The sequence below is a fragment of the Saccopteryx leptura genome, chromosome 6 (assembly GCF_036850995.1).
Source record: "Saccopteryx leptura isolate mSacLep1 chromosome 6, mSacLep1_pri_phased_curated, whole genome shotgun sequence".
Classification (NCBI taxonomy): Eukaryota; Metazoa; Chordata; class Mammalia; order Chiroptera; family Emballonuridae; genus Saccopteryx; species Saccopteryx leptura.
In genome coordinates, this window is record NC_089508.1 from 145783687 (window position 1) to 145802393 (window position 18707).

An 18707-nucleotide genomic window follows, 5' to 3' on the forward strand; every position below is an offset into this window, starting at 1 on the left:
AACTGCATATTACCTTACTTTATTTTCTAATATTCTATTTTTTGGTGCTGCTTCCTGTTCGGCTTAAAAATGACCCATATTCTGGGAGTTGCTTTAGAGCCTTACTCAATATCAACTGTATTTTGTACTATGGAGTAGTGAAAAGGGCACTGGGTTAGATGTAGAAAACATGGGTTTTAATTCCAGCTTGATCACTTACTAAATAGATGATGTAAGGGCCTGAGCTACTCACTCAATATCCTCACGTGTAAAATAGGATTAATGACACCTGCCCACCTTTCCTCCCAGAGTACATGTAAGGGTGAACTGAAACAAAGTGAGTTTAAAAAAAGAAAAGAAAAAGGGAAATGACCCCTTTAAAACTTGTTTTATTTAGTGACACAGGGCAAATATTATACATACACTCTGGGCACTTAATATTCTAAACAGAACAGTTATTGAGACAGAATAGTTCACAACAGGAGACCAGATAGCTTCAGCAATTTCCTCTCTGGAACTATGGTAAGGTGTCCAACATCTCAATAAAAGTCAAGTGTTAGGCCATTACTCTGGGCAAATAACAGTTTTATCTAAAACATATCTGAGGCATTTACAAGCAATTAACAGTTTTCCAGTTTAGTATAATCTATTATGTTCTGATTAATCAGTCTTACAAAGTGGTTACAGCAAATCTGCTGGGGTCTGACAAATTCCTACAAAATCAGTGGCTACAAGAAATATGATTAATAACACAAATTGATTTAAGTAAAAACTGGCCAAATTGTGATTCTGAGCCTCCACCTCCTCACAGCAAAATGTTAATAGATTCTGGTTTTTCTTTATTTATTAATTTTAGAGAGGAGAAAAAAAGTAGGGGAGGAGCAAATCGTAGTTGCTTCCTGTATGTGCTTTGACCAGGCGAGCCCAGGGTTTCGAACCAGGGACCTCAGCGTTCCAGGTCAACACTTTATCTGCTAAGCCACCACAGGTCAGGCAAAAACAGAAGTAATTAAAAAATAAGGACAGCCTAAAAACAGCCTGACCTGTGGTAGCGTAGCTGCTAAAGCATCAACCTGGAACGCTGAGGTGCCCCCCCCCCCTTTGAAACCCTGGGCTTGCCTGGTCAAAGCACACATGAGAGTTGAAGCTTCCTGCTTCCCTCCCAACTCTCTCCTCTCTAAAATGAACAAATAAAACCTTAAAACTTAAAAAAAAAAAAAAAAACCACACCTGTTTTTAATACATTCCCTTAAATATGTTATAGATGTTTCTGCATATTCATATAGTATTTCAAAATGACTTTGTATAAATGTGAAAAGACTGTTTAACCCTTTTTTTTTTTTTTTTTTTTTTTTTTCTTTTTCATTTTTCTGAAGCTGGAAACAGGGAGAGACAGTCAGACAGACTCCCGCATGCGCCCGACCGGGATCCACCCGGCACACCCACCAGGGGCGGTGCTCTGCCCCCCAGGGGGCGATGCTCTGCCCATCCTGGGCGTCGCCATATTGCGACCAGAGCCACTCTAGCGCCTGAGGCAGAGGCCACAGAGCCATCCCCAGCGCCCGGGCCATCTTTGCTCCAATGGAGCCTTGGCTGCGGGAGGGGAAGAGAGAGACAGAGAGGAAAGCGCGGCGGAGGGGTGGAGAAGCAAATGGGCGCTTCTATGTGCCCTGGCCGGGAATCGAACCCGGGTCCTCCGCACGCTAGGCCGACGCTCTACCGCTGAGCCAACCGGCCAGGGCTGTTTAACCCTTTTAATGAGCTTTTTTTTTTTTTTTCAAAAAATGAAATCAGTTCCAGTTCCAGTTTTATTAACTTAAAATCATGTTTGTTTGATAACCAATTTATGGAGACAAGAGGTACATTTGCCATTAAATGCTGCCTCACACATTTTTAAAATAAATCCATTGTACTCTAGATGGTCAGGAGGCACAAGGACATACATGAATGCTCGTACTTAAAGTATAGTTCTGAGGCCTGACTGCTGGTGTTGCAGTGGATTGAGCATTGGCTTGGGACACTGAGGACCCAGGTTCGAAACCCCAAGGTCGCTGGCTCAGCAAGAGATCACCGGCTCAGATTTGTTTTGTTGGGCACTATTCTAAGCTTTTTACATTTATTGTTAAGTTTTTACAATGACCTATGATGTAGAGGCTTAAATTACTTCCATTTTATAAACAAAAACACTCCTTCCTTTTCTGCAGTGTCCACCATTCACCACTTACATGAATACCTCCTTTCAACTATTTCTTCAGCACCTAGCCTTAATTATCTACCAATATCCTATCACAATATTCCTTAATGCGTTGAAAAAAAATTAATTTTAAAAGTTACCTACAAATAATAAAAGGGACAAAATTAATAACTTGCTAAACTTGAGTTCTATCTGTTTATACCTCTCATTTACTGGCTATCAAAAGTTGGTCTTGAGATAATGGAGGTATTGCTACTGTAAATGTCCTGTACAGTAAGTAAGAGCCTAGACTTAGTCAATAGTCTTGAATAGACCATGTCACCTTGGGCAGGTCACCTGATCTCAGCTTTATAGTTCCTCTACTTATCTCACAGGGCTAGTGTGAGAATTAACTACAATGAGCAGAATTCAAACTCATATACAAATATAAGTTTTTGGCTCTCATTTTCTTGTCCAACTATTTAAGGGAAGCAAAGCCCCTGATATAATAAAAGAATACCAAGAGTCAAAAATACTCCCCTAAATACATTATACCAATTAGATACTCATTTTGATAAACAAGCTCCTCTTTCAAATATTTCCTGGTAGAGCTGATGCTATTGTTCATTCACATTTCTGTATGCTGCTGTTTTTAGGATTCACATATCATCTCTTCACAAAATCACTGAGTCTCAAAAGGAAAGAATAAAATTCTCCAGCAGCTGTGTTTTAAAATGTCCTGTTCAGTGTATCACAAAGTTGTATTGGGTGGTGTTGGCAAGAACCTCTCTGCTTCTGTTTGGCAAACTTTCAAAAATACACATCCACAAAATCTTAGGCAACAAGTCTCAGTAAATGAAAAAAGAAAACAGGTTTTACTAAATGCCATGCAGAGCATTTCCACATAGATTATCTAATCTTATATAGCCTCAAAACAGCTCTGTGAACAAAGTATTATTACGGATGAGGAAAACAGGACTCTGCCGACTGAAAAGGACAATTTTTGTAAAGAAACAAAAATGACAAGATATAGACCAACATAAGTTAAACTACTACTTTCAAGTGCCTATTCTTTCTTGAATCCTTCCCTTTCCATCCTTACTATGGATATCACTGACAAGAACGCCTATATGCCCTGCCCCAATCCTGAAGGACTCGATACCAAACTCAAAGATTTGGGAGCAATAGGTGAAGAGAAGAAATCTGCAATGAATATATATCTCTAACATGAGAACTGAGATATTTAAGTAGATTATATAATCCAAGCTAAAATGAGTTTCTATTACAAACTATGTTAAATGCAACTTTCTATACTAAAAGCAGTTGGGGGCCTTAATGCAATTCTTCTAGAATATTTTCTTGAAACTGGAAACAAAAGATTTCAAAGAAAGGTTTCTACAGTTTGTTTGCTATTGTGCTAAGGAAAAAAAACCTCCACACCTCAACAGTGAGTTAGATTTTGTGTGTGTGTTTTATTTTACTGATTTGAGAGAGAGAGGAAACAGGGAGAGAAGCAGAAACATCAATTTGTTCCTATATGTGCCACAGCAACCTCTGTACATCCAGACCATGACCAACCAAGCATTCTGGCCAGGGTGAGTTAGATACACTTTTGGTAAAATATACTACTCTAGAATATCACTTACTCTCAATATGACTGAAGAATTTAACTTCTATGCCTCAGTTTTATTTATAAATAGGACCAGTACCTGTCTACTACTCATAATTACTGTAAGTGTAAAAGATACTACATCCCACATGCTTCCCTGATTCCAAAACAATCTTATATCTCATCTGTCACTGCTGCCCAGACCAGAATCCTTGGCTTTGCTGGTCAGTGCCAAATCACATCTATTGAAATTCTTATTAATTCTGAGCTGATCTGAAACAAATACTGATATTGATGAAGATAACAGAAACCCCACAATACATCACTACAAAAAACCATGCACAGGCCCTGGCCGGTTGGCTCAGCGGTAGAGCGTCGGCCTGGCGTGCGGGAGACCCAGGTTCGATTCCCGGCCAGGGCACATAGGAAAAGCGCCCATTTGCTTCTCCACCCCCCCCCCTTCCTCTCTGTTTCTTTCTTCCCCTCCCGCAGCCAAGGCTCCATTGGAGCAAAGATGGCCGGGGCGCTGGGGATGGCTCCTTGGCCTCTGCCCCAGGCGCTGGAGTGGCTCTGGTTGCGGCAGAGCGACCCCCCGGAGGGGCAGAGCATTGCCCCCTGGTGGGCAGAGCTTAGCCCCTGGTGGGCGTGCCGGGTGGATCCCAGTCGGGCGCATGCGGGGAGTCTGTCTGACTGTCTCTCCCCGTTTCCAGCTTCAGAAAAATACAAAAAAAAAAACAAAAAAAAAAAACCCATGCACAAACTTGTTTAAAAGACTGTCAATTCAAATACTCAAGATGAGCCACTGTATGAAAAAAAATTGAAATCATCTAAAATTCATATATGAAACTTGTTTTCCAAAACTTGACTGTAATCCTAAAAAATTTTTACATTACCTATAATAACTTGTGAAAAAAAACTTTTCTAAGTTACTATCAATAGCTTTAAAAATATTAGAAAATCAGCCTGACCAGGCGGTGGCACAGTGGATAGAGCGTCGGACTGGGATGCAGAGGACCCAGGTTCGAGACCCCAAGGTCACCAGCTTGAGTGCGGGCTCATCTGGTTTGAGCAAAATCTCACCAGCTTGGACCCAAGGTCGCTGGCTTGAGCAAGGGGTTACTCGGTCTGCTGAAGGCCTATGGTCAAGGCACATATGAGAAAGCAATCAATGAACAAATAAGGAGTCGCAATGAAAAACTGATGATTGATGCTTCTCATCTCTCTCCGTTGTCTGTCTGTCCCTGTCTATCCCTCTGACTCTATGTCCCTATTAAAAAAAATACATACCTGACCTGTAGTGGCACAGTGGATAAAGCGTCAACCTGGAAACACTGAGGTTGCCGGTTCAAAACCCTGGCTTGCCTGGTCAAGGCACATATGGGAGTTGATGCTTCCTGCTCCTCCCCCTTCTCTCTCTCTCTCTCTCTCTCTCTCTCTCTCTCTCTCTCTCTCTCTCCCCCTCCCTCCCTCCTCTCTAAAATGAATAAATTAAAAAAAAATACATATTAGAAAATTTTTTCTATTCTTTATGGAAAATGATAGTATAAAGCACCAAAGTAAATGCAAACCAAAATATGAAAGAATATGAATATCACTGATGTGTCAGGTAGTTAACAAGAATATCATTTTTCCTAAATTCTGTGAAATATAAGCTATTTGTCAGCTTTAAAACCTTTAAAATTCATTGTGATTTTTATTTTCATTCTAAGTAAATATTCATTTTCATATTCAATACATGCAAAACACCCGGCACTATCCCATGAACATGGTTGTAACTTATAATTTATGACAGGGAAAAAAAGTACCAATACCTCCATTTCAAACAGAAATACAAGACACCAGCTTGCAATTCTCCCTCCAGGAAAACTTGAGGGCCTAAGAGTCTATTCTTTCATTAAGCCCAGGACATATACCTCCCTCCACTGATAACTTGGGTAGCGACAAGAGTCCAAAGAAGTGAAAATACAGTGGAGGAAACCATTCTTTAAAGTGACAGTACTGTTTGAAGTCTAAGAGGTAGGCAACTGTGTGAATCATGGAAGATTGTGGAGACAGGTGTGCAGGGAAATCCTGGCAGAAAGTAACCTTTTAACTAATGTACGTAGAAGTGAACAAAATTTGAGAAATGAACAAAGGGGAAGGGTTTTCAGGCAGAAAGAAAAGATAATTAGACTTGTAAAACTACATAAAATGGACTAGAAAGTGAAATCAAGTTTTCATTCTATAAATAATGTATTAATCAAATGAGAATAAAGAGCAACATTCTGCTGTTGAAGGCTTTCTTAAAAGTATAAAGTAGCTCAAATAACTTAAGAATGGCCTGACTAGGTGGTAGCACAGTGGATACAGAGTCAGACTGGGACTCGGAGGGCCTAGGTTCAAAACCTCATGGTCGCAGGCTTGAGCGTGGGGGTCGCTGCCTTGAGCATGGGATCATATACATGACCCCATGGTTGCTGGCTTGAGCAAGGGGTTACTAGCTCTGCTGTAACCCCAGGTCAAGGCACATATGAGAAAGCAATCAATGAACAACTAAGGTGCTGCCAGGAAGAATTGATGCTTGTCTTCCTCCCTTCCCGTCTCTCTGTCCCTATCTGTCCCTCTCTCTGACTCTGTCAAAAAAACAAAAACTTAAGAATGGATTTAATTCTTTTGAACGTATTTCAAATTTCCTTAAAACGTACTAGATATTGCCAACCCAGAAAGAACTGGGTAGTTCAATCAAGGAAACTGAACAGACGATATTAACGTTCTTGGTTACCAAGGTAAAGCAAAAGAAACAGCAAAAAACAAACAAAAACAACAAACCAAAAGTTCAAGGAATACATTATAAATGTAGATTAACAATGGTTAAATAGAAGACTATTCACAAATGTTAAAATTATCCTAATTCTCAAGTTAACTTTAATTTCAAAAACACTGTTCAGAATTATCTCTTACACGTACTTAGATGGAAATAAGTCTACGGCACCCTGTAGGGAGTAGGTGGTAGGACTCCAACATTTCCTTGTATACACAACTCCCTTTTACCCCTCCGTTTTACAGCATCAGTGGCACCCTGCGCTTTTAAAAAACTCTTTGAGTGTGCCCTGCTGTCAGTGCTCCTTTTAAAAGCGATTCTTGCTAAAACTTCCTAAGAATGAACTCTTAAGTATTGTAGAATGGACAGAAGCAAGCGAAACGCTCTAAATAGCAAGCAGCGTTTAATTAAAGCTACAAAAACCTAGCCCCCTCGATCGACTACGCCTGGATTCTTTTTTGTTTTGTTTCAATCTGCCTGGGGCAGCAGCATAGGCAGGAAGGCGGAGACTGGACTCGCCTGCCAAGTCTCTGCTCCCGGTCACACAGAGGCAGCGCCCGCAGGTTAATGCCAAATCCATCCCCCACCCTCTTTAGCCATTCATCGCGGTCCTCTCCCCTCCCCCCATCATGTGACCGCAGCCTGGACTCCAGGCTTGTTTTTCCCCTCCGCTCTGCCCCAGCGCGCAGGCGCCTCGGAGCCCATTCATTCGAACTGCGTAACAATGAGCCCCGGGGCCCAGCGTCTCCCCGAGCTCCCCAACTCCGCCCGCGCCCGTCTCCGACCCGAAGGAGGGGGCGCCTCACTGGGGTCCCCCATCTCCGGCCGGTCCTCCATTGCAAGCCAACCTCCGACCCTCTGCCCACACACGGGGGAGTTGAAGTCAAACTTTCCTGGGCAGCCCCGGCACCGCATCGTCCCGTCCCCCACCCAGATCCTCCCCATCTCGGCACCAGGTCCGACTACCCACCGCGCAACCGGGCCCGGAGCAAGTCCTAGCCGGTTTCTCCTCTACCCCGCCCCGAGACCCCTCGAGCCGCGCCGCCGCCAAGCCCAGGTGAGCTCGCGGGGGCCACTGGTGCGGTGGGTTCGCAGCGGGCAGTTACCAGACGGTCCACTGCCCCATCGTGAGGACCACCCTTCGAAGACTAGGAGCGCGGCCGCGACCTCGCCCAGCCGCCCGTTCCCCTCAAGACCGTGCCCCTCCCTTCCCCACCCCCACCCCTCCCAAACAGACACAACAAACCCGCCGCGGAGTGAAGGGAGTCCCGGCGCGGGCGGCCCTGGCGGCGACATCACCACCGGAAGCTTATGTAACCCCTCCCCGACTGACGCCGGCCTCTCAAGCGTCCGTTACTGCTCCCGCCACCGCTCTTACTCCTGAACCGAAACTTTCCTACTTACCAAACCCGTCGCCATTACCAAGTCTTTCAAGCTTCGTCTTCCCCCTCCCTCAACCCCCCTGGAGGTTGAGCCGCCTCCCAGCCTTTTCGCTTTCTTATTGGTCTGCAGAACTGCCACTCGATAGTTTTTCTTTCCTATTGGGTGATACTGTGGCCCCTCTCGGTTGGCGGGCTTGTATTGACTTTTCTGTTGTGTTTACTGGAGAAGATGGCATGTCAGTCACTAAATGAGCCCTTTGGATTGGATTGCTGCCGGGACTCCGGGAACCTACGCCAAACTTTACCCCCGAAATGGATTGTGGGTTCGTAGTCTGAGCCTCTCTTGTTACCGCTGGGAAACCGCGCGCGGGAGGAACCGGTTAGACTACATATCCCAGAGGTGCGTGAACAGCGCAGTCTTGATAGTAAACACGAGTCATAGGGACACGTGTATCAGCTCGTTTGTTTTGGTCTCTGGGACAAAAAGGAGGAGGCGGAGGAAGGAGTATTTTAAAGCTTTTGACTCTTCTCTTCTTCTGAACCTGTCCTAGAACTCAGAGCTGCCCCAGCCTCTTGTAGCACTGGGTCCGGCCATAAACAGCCAAAGTATCTCGCTGCCCAAAGTTTGGCAGCAGGCCAAGGTATTGTTTTCGTGCTAGGGGAAGGAGATGACTACACACTGGCGGAAGCAGTGCAGCCTCGGGAGAGACCCAGTCACCCACAATTCTCGGTCCCAGTCATGATGGGGACAATAAGGGTGGTGCTGGGCTCCAGTAGAAAAAACTAGCTTTTCTTTATCCTGAGCCTTACGTCGTCATCCCCAAGGCAGTGACAAGGTTTCTTTGCCAGGTCAATTGGGTTCACACAAGATTTGTTGCTGGCAATATGCCAGGCATTGAGAGGCTAGGGAATGGGCAGTTGAGAGAGAAGCTGAGGGTCTGGAGAAATTACAAAACTGTAAGGGGAGGAGGTGGGCAATTACTATTTGTTTTGAAATTGAGGGAAGTCAGAACGGTGTTTTCCTTATTGACCAGCTTGCTCGTACATTACTGTAATACAAAGAGGTAGAATGTGAGGTAAGCTGATTTAATTTGTGAATTATCACGTAAGTTTCACTCGTGAGTTTTTAGAAACCATTTTTCCTCTCCAGGTGGTTTCCCATGATGAAAGAAAGAATGTCTTTCCACTTCGTTTCCACTAGGAGTTCCTCAAATTATTAATGCCCCGCTGACTCGAGGATGGCTTCTCTGCTTTACAGTAGCCTTCACTTTAAACATGGCTGTCCATCATAGCCCATCCAGTCTGTAATTGATGTGTTTACCATTCACATTACAAAGGCATTATTAAGCCTTTTCCCTATGAACCTTTAGTGTTTAATCATTTAAGCTATGCTTTGGGTTTTGTATCTTTAGATCGTTATATGTATGCTTCAAGTTTAAGAGGAGGAAAACTTACATTAGTAAGAAATCAGTAAAGTCAAACATTTGGAAAGAACCTGAAATCATAGCTAATTATTTCTTTTTATTTTATTATTATTATTTTAATTAATTTTTTTTTATTTTATTTTTTTGCAAGAGAATGGGATGGATAGACAGACAGGAGGGAGAGAGATGAGAATATCAATTGATTGTGGCACCTTAGTTGTTTATTGATTGCTTTCTCATATGATCTGTGATCCCTTGCTCAAGCCATCAACCTTTGGGCTCAAGCCAGTGACCATGGGGTCATGTCTATGAGCCCTCGCTCAAGCCAACCACCCTGTGCCGTGCGCAAACCAGATAAGCCCATGCTCAAGCCAGATAAACCCTCGCTCAAGCCAGCTAACTCGGGGCCTTGAACATGGGTCCTCAGCATTCCAGGCCAATGCTCTATCTGCTGCGCCACAGCCTCGTTAGGCACTAATTATTTTTTAATTAATTCCTTAATTATATTTCTTGAATTTTTAAAAATATTTTATTTATTGACTTTAGAGAGAGGAGAGGAGGTGGGGAAAGAGCAGGAAGCATCAACTCGTAGTAGTTGCTCCTCGTCTGTGTGTTGACCAGGCAAGCCCAGGGGTCTCAAACTGGTGACCTCAGCATTCCAGGTTGACCCTTTTTCTGCCCTGCCACCACAGGTCAGGATACATTTTTTGAATTATTTTATTTTATTTTTTTGTATTTTTCTGAAGTTGGAAACGGGGAGGCAGTCAGACAGACTCCCGCATGACTCCCGCATGCGCCCAACCGGGATCCACCAGGGGGCGATGCTTTGCCCATCTGGGGCGTCGCTCTGCCCATCTGGGGTGTCGCTCTGCCGCAATCAGAGCCATTCTAGCGCCTTAGGCAGAGGCCACAGAGCCATCCGCAGCTTCCAGGCAAACTTTGCTCCAATGGAGCCTTGGCTGCTGGAGGAGAAGAGAGAGGGAGAGGAAGGAGAGGGGGAGGGGTGAAGAAGCAGATGGGCGCTTCTCCTGTGTGCCCTGGCCGGGAATCGAACCCGGGACTCCCGCGCCCCAGGCCGACGCTCTACCACTGAGCTAACCGGCCAGGGCCATTATTTGAATTTTTAAATCTGCCTAAAAGCCACATAATTCATGAAATCCAAAGTTACTCTCATACATTGAAACAAGTTTCCAAATTCTTTTGGGTACTCCCTGTGTGGACAGACAGGGGGCCATACACTAAACTAAACCTGACAAACTCAGGGGAGGCATGGAGGCCTTATAGATTTGGAGATCTAAAATAACCACATAGGATGATATGAAATTAAAACTTTCTAACTAAAAGTCATGACAGGTAGTCATGTCCTAGGATAGTATCTTCCCTAACAAAGGCCAATCATTACCTTGACTAAGCCTATCTGAAACCGGGAAAATATTCGTGTTCGTGCTGCCTGTCACCACTCAGCCAAACAAGTAGAGACAAGGGTTGTATATGGGCACTTTATTCAGCTGGCCAGTGATCTGAGAAGGTGGGGGTTTTGTTCCCAAAAAACATCTTAATATCTAGTCTCAGCCAACTTTTTTCATAAGGAAAAGAAAAAGGTAGGTAAGGGGTCTGGAATTTAGGAATGTGGGGTTGATGCTGGACATGGCCCTTCCACCTCCCTAGTCCCTGACACAGGAGTCGGGATCCTTTTTGGCTGAGAGAGCCATGAACGCCACATATTTTAAAATGTAATTCCGTGAGAGCCATACAACAACCCGTGTACGTTAAGCATTATCCAATAAAAATTTGGTGTTGTCCCGGAGGACAGCTGTGATTGGCTCCAGCCACCCACAACCATGAACAGGAGCGGTAGGAAATGAATGGGTTGTAACACGTGAGAATGTTTTATATTTTTAACCTTATTATTTTTTTCATTAAAGATTTGTCTGCGAGCCAGGTGCAGCCATCAAAAGAGCCACATCTGGCTCGCGAGCCATGGGTTCCCGACCCCTGCCCTGACACCATGGTCATAGATTCTGGCCATGAGCTATGGAAGACAGAGTAATAAAACTGCACGTGAGGTTTTACTAAATACAAAGTAACTGAGTCACCAGATATTATCAAAGAGAAACAGCACAGAATGGTGCGTACACACACACCCCCCCTCCCTGCTTGCCTGATTGCCTGCTTGCATTCCCAGACAGTTTTGTTTGAGCAGTCACCCAGGACTTAGCTCTACAAACTGCAGCCCCCACCCCTCAACACAGTGCAGAGCTTTCACTGACATGGCGCCATCGGTGCTGCCGCTGTCTGTAAGTAATAAACGCTATGTCTATCTGGTCCTCCTTGTGGTTTTTTGGGATCCCCAAACAACACCAGACTGATTTTCCCAGACTGGATCTCCTGTGTTACAAGGGAAAAGCTAATTAGATAAAAGCTGCAGTCCAGGGATTCTTCTAGCAACTTTTCATCTGCTGACCAGTAATTCTTTATCTGCATCTTGTCAGCAGGCATTCTGTCCTTGGAGCACAGGGCTTAGATACCATTTTTTTTTTTTATGTATCTTCTGGGCCTGGGGTACAAGGTGGATTGCTTGCAGTCTCATGAAGTCATATGGGCCCATTCATGTATACAGCACCTGAAACAAAGCTTTTTTACTTGCATTACTCAATCCTATAGATTAGAACTAAAAGCTATTCTTACTAAAACTAAATTTCTAACTCTTGAGTTCCCCCATCATGTCTATTGTTCTTTTGCATCTACAAAAAGAGACCTCTGGTGTGTCAGGGTAATTTCCTTTTTTTTCCATACCCTTTAGAGCACATCCACTCACCAGAGCACAGACCACAAATCCCTTCATTGTTATTGTATTAATTATTGACTGTTGTCTGACCTGTGGTGGTGCAGTGGATAAAGCATCAACCTGGAACACTGAGATCACTGGTTCAAAAGCTCAGGCTTGCCTGGTCAAGGCACATATGAGAGTTGATGCTTCCTGCTCCTCCCCTCTTCTCTCTCTTTCTCTTTCTCTCTCTTTCCCCCTCTCTAAAAATATGAGTAAATAAAAAATTATTGACTGTTAGCTATCCTATTCCAACCTATGTAAAAGAAGTTTTTGTTTATTCTTCTTACTTTTTATCTAATCCTAGGATTTCCCCACTTACTTTCTCCCACCTCCCTAATTTATCGCCAGCGAATTTCAGGCAACCCCGTTATGTCTCCTCCTTTGATTCTAATGTATAAAATAAGATGCAAAACTGCCATTCTCTGGAGCATTTTCTCAAACAGAGATTTTGCTTCCAGATAATTGTCATCAGTTTGGCTGAAACTCATAAATTTTTTTACTGATGTTACCAAAACAGCATCTGGCCCTTTGGTCTGCCTAGGGCCAGCCATTAATGGGAGGGTTCTTGACTTCATACAGGAAAAATTTCACATGAGTCTAGGTGATACTGGGAGTACCTTTATTAAAGCTGCGGACTATGAGACAAGAAAGGACACAAGAAACACAGGAGAGCCTGGGCAGGGCTGCTTTGTCTGTCTTCACGTGCCTCTTTGGAAAGAAATGGGCCTAGGGCAGTGTTTCCCAACCTTTTTTGTGCCATGCCCCACCTTAACCTTTCTAAAATTTTTATGTCCCCCCCTATGTCCCATACATAATTTTTAACATTAAAAAATTGATTTGTTGCCTGACCAGGCGGTGGCGCAGTAGATAGAGCGTCGGACTGGGATGCGGAAGGATCCAGGTTCGAGACCCCAAGGTCGCTAGCTTGAGCGTGGGCTCATCTGGTTTGAGCAAAAAGCTCACCGGCTTGGACCCAAGGTCACTGGGCTCCAGCAAGGGGTTACTCAGTCTGCTGAAGGCCCACGGTCAAGGCACGTATGAGAAAGCAATCAATGAACAACTAAGAAGTCGCAATGCGCAACGAGAAACTAATGATTGATGCTTCTCATCTCTCTCCATTCCTGTCTGTCTGTCCCTGTCTATCTCTGCCTTAAAAAAAAAAAAAATTGATTTGTTCACTTAATAAACATAAATGATAGGTTCTAGGAAGAAATCACTATGAAATTGTTAACAAAACACAGTAAGTAAAATTTCAAAACATATAATGAAAAACAGAAATTTAAATTCCAAATAATTTTAATACAGATTTTTCTATATTAATTTATTATTTTAATTTAGTGTGATCCTTGCGCTTGATGCTTGCTGCACAGAGATTTTATATTAGGTTCCAATTTGGTTAGCTTTAGTCTCAAGTCTCCACATTGTGTTATATCCAGCCAATTTCTTTTTTTTACCAGTAAATCATTTACAGCACTAAATCCACATTCAGCTAAAAATGAAGATGGAAACGGTAGCAATAGTTTTCTTGCACATTTGGTTGAATTTGGGTATTTGATTTCTGTTTCCTCACAAAGCCATGCCATCGCTCCTTTGATATTAAATAAAGCTTTAACTGACTCATCATTTTGCAATTCTGCGAGTTCTTCTTGATACTGCATATTTGATATATCAGACAAATCCACTAACATTGGCTGCATCATCCATGTTGGGAAATCAATTTGTTTTAAATCAGAAAATCTTTCTTTTAAATCAGCCGATAGAATATTCAAATGATTGACAATAACAAGTAAAGCGGTATCAGTTACTTCACATTTTTGGAGGCAATGAAACTGTTTAAAGTTTTTGTTGTTAATATGTTTCTGACATAACTCAATATTGGTAATGAAATCAAACATCTTTGCTTTTGCATCGATAAGAGTTTTATTTGTTCCTTGAAGTTGCTTATTTAATATATTTAGTTTTTCAAAGATATTGGCTAATTAACTCACAAATGCTTTACCATCTATTGTTAACAGATACTTCATTTCAGGTTTGCCACTTAAAAAATCACTAAGAGTATCAAACAGTTCCATAAATCTTTTCAAACAGTTTCCTTTAGATGGCCATCTTACTTCAGTATGAAGTAAAAGTCTCACATGGTCTTCATTTTGTTCTTCACAAAATAGCTTGAGAAGACGCTCACATTTGGCACTACCTTTAATAGCATTAACACACTTTATTACTGTATGTAATACTTCATTCAGAACAGGCGAGATGTTTTTAGCTACCAAGTTTTCCCTATGAATAACACAATGCACAAGAATCATTTCTGGATTCGCATCTTTCATCAATTTTAAGCAGCCATTTTTCTTGCCCATCATATTGGGAGCACCATCTGCAGCACAAGATGTTATATTTTTCATTGGTATATCATTGACATCTAAGTAATTTTTTAGCTTATATATATCTTTGGAGGTAGTGGTGCTTTCTAATCTTTTACAGAACAACATTTCTTCAGCAAAATGTCCTTTATCAATATATCTTATGTAAGTTATCAATACTGCCTCACTGTCTCTCAAAGTTGATTCATCCATTTGCAAGGAGAATTTTCTTGTTTTCAGCTTTTCAGTAAGTTGTTTTTCAATATCCTCACTCATTTTGTCTATTCTTCTGCTAACAGTATTGTCACTGAATGGCATAGCTTTTACATCTTTGTCATCTTTTTCAAGAACCGTTTTAAGAAATGCTGATATTGACAGTTTTATTAAATTCTCTCCTATAGTGTGATTTTCTCCAGTTTTAGCAATGAATAGAGAAATTTGATAACTAGCCTCAAGAACACAATTATTAGTTGAAGTATGAGCAGTAAATAGAGACTTTAATGTTGTTATTTTTTCAAAATTTTTCTTTAAAGTTTTAAAGTAACTCAAATCTGAATTAATATGAGCACTATGTTTCACCTTCAAATGCACCTCAAGACGACCTCGTTTCATTGATTCATTGGTCAAGCATTGCTGGCATAAAAGACAAAAAGGAATCCGCTCATCGTGAACAGCGGGTATGAACCCAAATTTTAAATATTCCTCCGAATATTGACGAGTTTTTTTCTTGCTTGCACCACTCATTTTACTATGGGCTATAAGAAATGAAAATAAGATTAAAAACTAATATTAAAGTATGTGTTAAAATATATTCAATGTGACATAGAGTAAACATATACTAAAAATTCATATTTATTTAAATGTATTTAACACATTTACTACACGACCACCGCAAATCAAAAGATATCTATATTTTTTCCACTTGACAAAATTTTCTGGAAAGTTATGCTTCTAAAATTAAAATTATCGTGCATGCACTATTATAGCCCCAATAATATTTATAAAATATTAGTGCTTTCTAGCCCCAATGCAAGAAGTACTTAATAAAGAGTTTAATATTGATAAAAATAAAATCAAATACTTACCAATTATATCTATACAATATATATATATGTATATTTATTAAATCAACGAGCTTTTACAACAGTTTTGACTGACACTTATTTCAAATTAACACCAACTGAATGATGTGAAACACTACAGAAGTTGCGATGGGCCAATTAGGTGAGAATAACTGCGTTGTTTAGCGAATTTTTAAAACGTCCGGGGTTCCCCGCGGCAGACGGCACGCTCCGCGGTGAACCCAGGATGAAGTTTACTTGACGACGCCAATCACCCAGTTGATATTTTGGTCTCGTCAAACGAAATTATACTTAATAATTATTTACCGCAATTATTTAAGAATTGCATTTTTTGTTAAATTTGGCACCGATATCTAGCATTGCATTTAAATGGCCCGGGGCGAAAGAGTTAAAGTCCTGTCGAGTCCATCTTCAAATTGCCCCCCTTAACTATCGAATTGCCCCCCTGTGGGGCGTGGGCCCCACGTTGGGAAACACCGGCCTAGGGGCTATCATGCTTTGGCTCACTGGGAAGTCAGAGGACAGAATAAGCAACGGGAGAGCCTGGGTGGAGGAGACCTTGGAAACAGGTTCAGGGGGTCAGCCTGGAACGAGCTGCTGCTGCCCACTGCTCCCCTGGTGGGTTCCCCTGGTTGCAGGTTTCATAGGGACCCATAAAGTTTAGGAGGTACATACCTGTCGGGGGAGGGGGAATGGGAAGGAGGAAGGCATGGGTGTACTTCCCAGAGGGAGAAGCTGAGTCCTTTGTTTTGAGGGTTTTTGTTTTATTTTGTTGTTGTTTTTTTTGTATTTTTCTGAAGCTGGAAACGGGGAGAGACAGACAGACTCCCGCATGCGCCCAGGGATCCACCCGGCACGCCCACCAGGGGCTACGCTCTGCCCACCAGGGGGTGATGCTCTGCCCCTCAGGGGCGTCACTCTGCCGCGACCAGAGCCACTCTAGTGCCTGGGGCAGAGGCCAAGGAGCCATCCCCAGCGCCCGGGCCATCTTTGCTCCAATGGAGCCTTGGCTGCGGGAGGGGAAGAGAGAGACAGAGAGGAAGGGGGTGGGGGCTGGAGAAGCAAATGGGCGCTTCTATGTGCCCTGGCCGGGAATTGAACCTGGGTCCCCCGCACGCCAGGCCGACGCTCTACCGCTGAGCCAACCGGCCAGGGCCTGTTTTGAGGGTTTTTAAAGACTGGGAGTTTGGGGGGAGGATTCCAATAGAATATTCATATTGGTAAGCTTCAGGTTAGGGGTCATTAGTCCTTGTAGCTGGTCCTGGAGTCACCTTGTCCTGGAGCTAAAATACAACAGAGAGCCTGACCTGTGGTGGTGCATTGTATAGAGCGTTGACCTGGAACATATAGGTCACAGGCTTGAAGCCCTGGGCTTGCCTAGTCAAGGCACATACAACGAGCCAGTAATAAACAACTAAAAATTAAGCAACTATGAGCTAATACTTCTCACACCCCACCCCCTCTCCTCTTTCTGTAAAATCAGTAAATAAAATCTTTAAAATAAAATTAAATTAAATTGCCTGACCAGGCAGTGACACAGTGGATAGAGAATCAGACTGGGAGGCAGAGGACCCAGGTTCGAAACCCTGAGGTCACTGGCTTGAGCGCAGGCTCCTCTGGCTTGAGTGCAAGCTCACCAGCTTGAGCGCAGGGTTGTTGGCTTGAGCATGGGATCATAGACATGACCTCATGGTCACTGGCTTGAGCCCAGAGGTTGCCAGCTTGAAACCTAAGGTCGCTGGCTTGAGCCCAAGGTCTGCTGTAGCACCTCCTACCTCCCATCAAGGCACAAATGAGAAAGCAATTAAAGAACAACTAAGGTGCCACAACAAAGACTTGATGCTTTTCATCTCTTTCCCTTCCTTTCTATCTGTCCCTCTCTCTGTCTCTGTCGCAAAAAAATAAAATACAACTGAGGCCTAGATGTGATCTCTAGGGAGGTGACATTCTGCATCTGGCTGTAAATTGCTTGTCCAGTTGTGATAAGGTGCCAAGGAACTGTAAAACTTAGCAATAGCAACTCATTTTCAAGAGGAAAAGTCAGGCCTCTTCCCCCCTCCTTTCTGTGGAGAAAGGCAGGAGAAAAGTGCAGGAGCTTCCTAGCTTACAAGGGCAGCTGGGCCATCTAGTCATAGTTTAACTGTTCCTAGAATTCTCAGAAAGGGTGCCTGGGGCCACTTGCCACACAGAGCAAAGAAGATAGAACATATCTGAAAACCTTAGAAAACAATGTTTATGTACCTTAATCAAGAATTCCTATACTTGGACTCACCCTAAAGTCATGAGAGTAACATATCCAGTGGTCGGCAAACTCATTAGTCAACAGAGACAAATATCAATAGTACAACGATTGCCTGACCAGGTGGTGGCGCAGTGGATAGAGCGTCGGACTGGGATGCGGAAGGACCTAGGTTCGAGACCCCGAGGTCGCCAGCTTGAGCGCGGGCTCATCTGGCTTGAGCAAAGAGCTCACCAGCTTAGACCCAAGGTCGCTGGCTCCAGCAAGGGGTTACTCAGTCTGCTGAAGGCCCGCGGTCAAGGCACATGTGAGAAAGCAATCAATGAACAGCTAAGAAGTCGCAACGCGCAATGAGAAACTGATAATTGATGCTTCTCATCTCTCTCCGTTCCTGTCTGTCTGTCCCTGTCTATCTCTGCCTCTGTAAAAAAAAAAAAAAAAAAAAAAAAAAAAAATAGTACAACGATTGAAATTTTTTTTGAGAGCCAAATTTTTTAAACTTAAACTATATAAGTAGGTACATTTCTTATCGAGGTACCGCCCCCACGTGGTATTTTTGTGGTAGAGCTCAAAGAGCCAAAGAGCCGTATGTGGCTTGCAAGCCGCAGTTTGCGGACCAGGGGCGTCTAGACGAAGGGATCACAAGCCCCTCCTTACCCACTCCAACTAGTACTTGATTTTGTATAAAAGCAGGCTCAGAACTGTATTAGGCCCTACATGATTTGGGATTGTGCCCTATGTAGCTTGCCGGCTAATAAAGCTACTCTTACTAAAATTTCTTCTGTAACCTGCTTTGGTGTCTCTATGTAACCCGCGGATTAAAGTACAA

The 18707-nt window shown here is 43.1% G+C and overlaps 1 protein-coding gene and 1 non-coding gene across 3 annotated transcripts in view; both read right to left on the reverse strand.

The window, feature by feature from the left end:
- Positions 1-8114, reverse strand: part of HBP1 (HMG-box transcription factor 1) — a 40219-nt gene extending 32105 nt beyond the window's left edge. The window contains exon 1 of one of the 2 annotated variants that reach the window (XM_066342436.1): positions 7966-8114. In XM_066342436.1, the coding sequence (XP_066198533.1) occupies positions 7966-7980 (15 nt within the window). In that variant the 5' untranslated portion in view covers positions 7981-8114. Of the gene's footprint in view, positions 1-7807; positions 7828-7965 lie in introns of those variants that run through there. The other variant, XM_066342437.1, reaches the window with a different exon arrangement.
- A 2286-nt stretch (positions 8115-10400) lies between these two features.
- Positions 10401-10476, reverse strand: TRNAP-GGG (transfer RNA proline (anticodon GGG)). The gene has a single exon. It is a non-coding gene; the product is annotated as a tRNA-Pro (tRNA).
- Positions 10477-18707: the final 8231 nt, after the last annotated feature.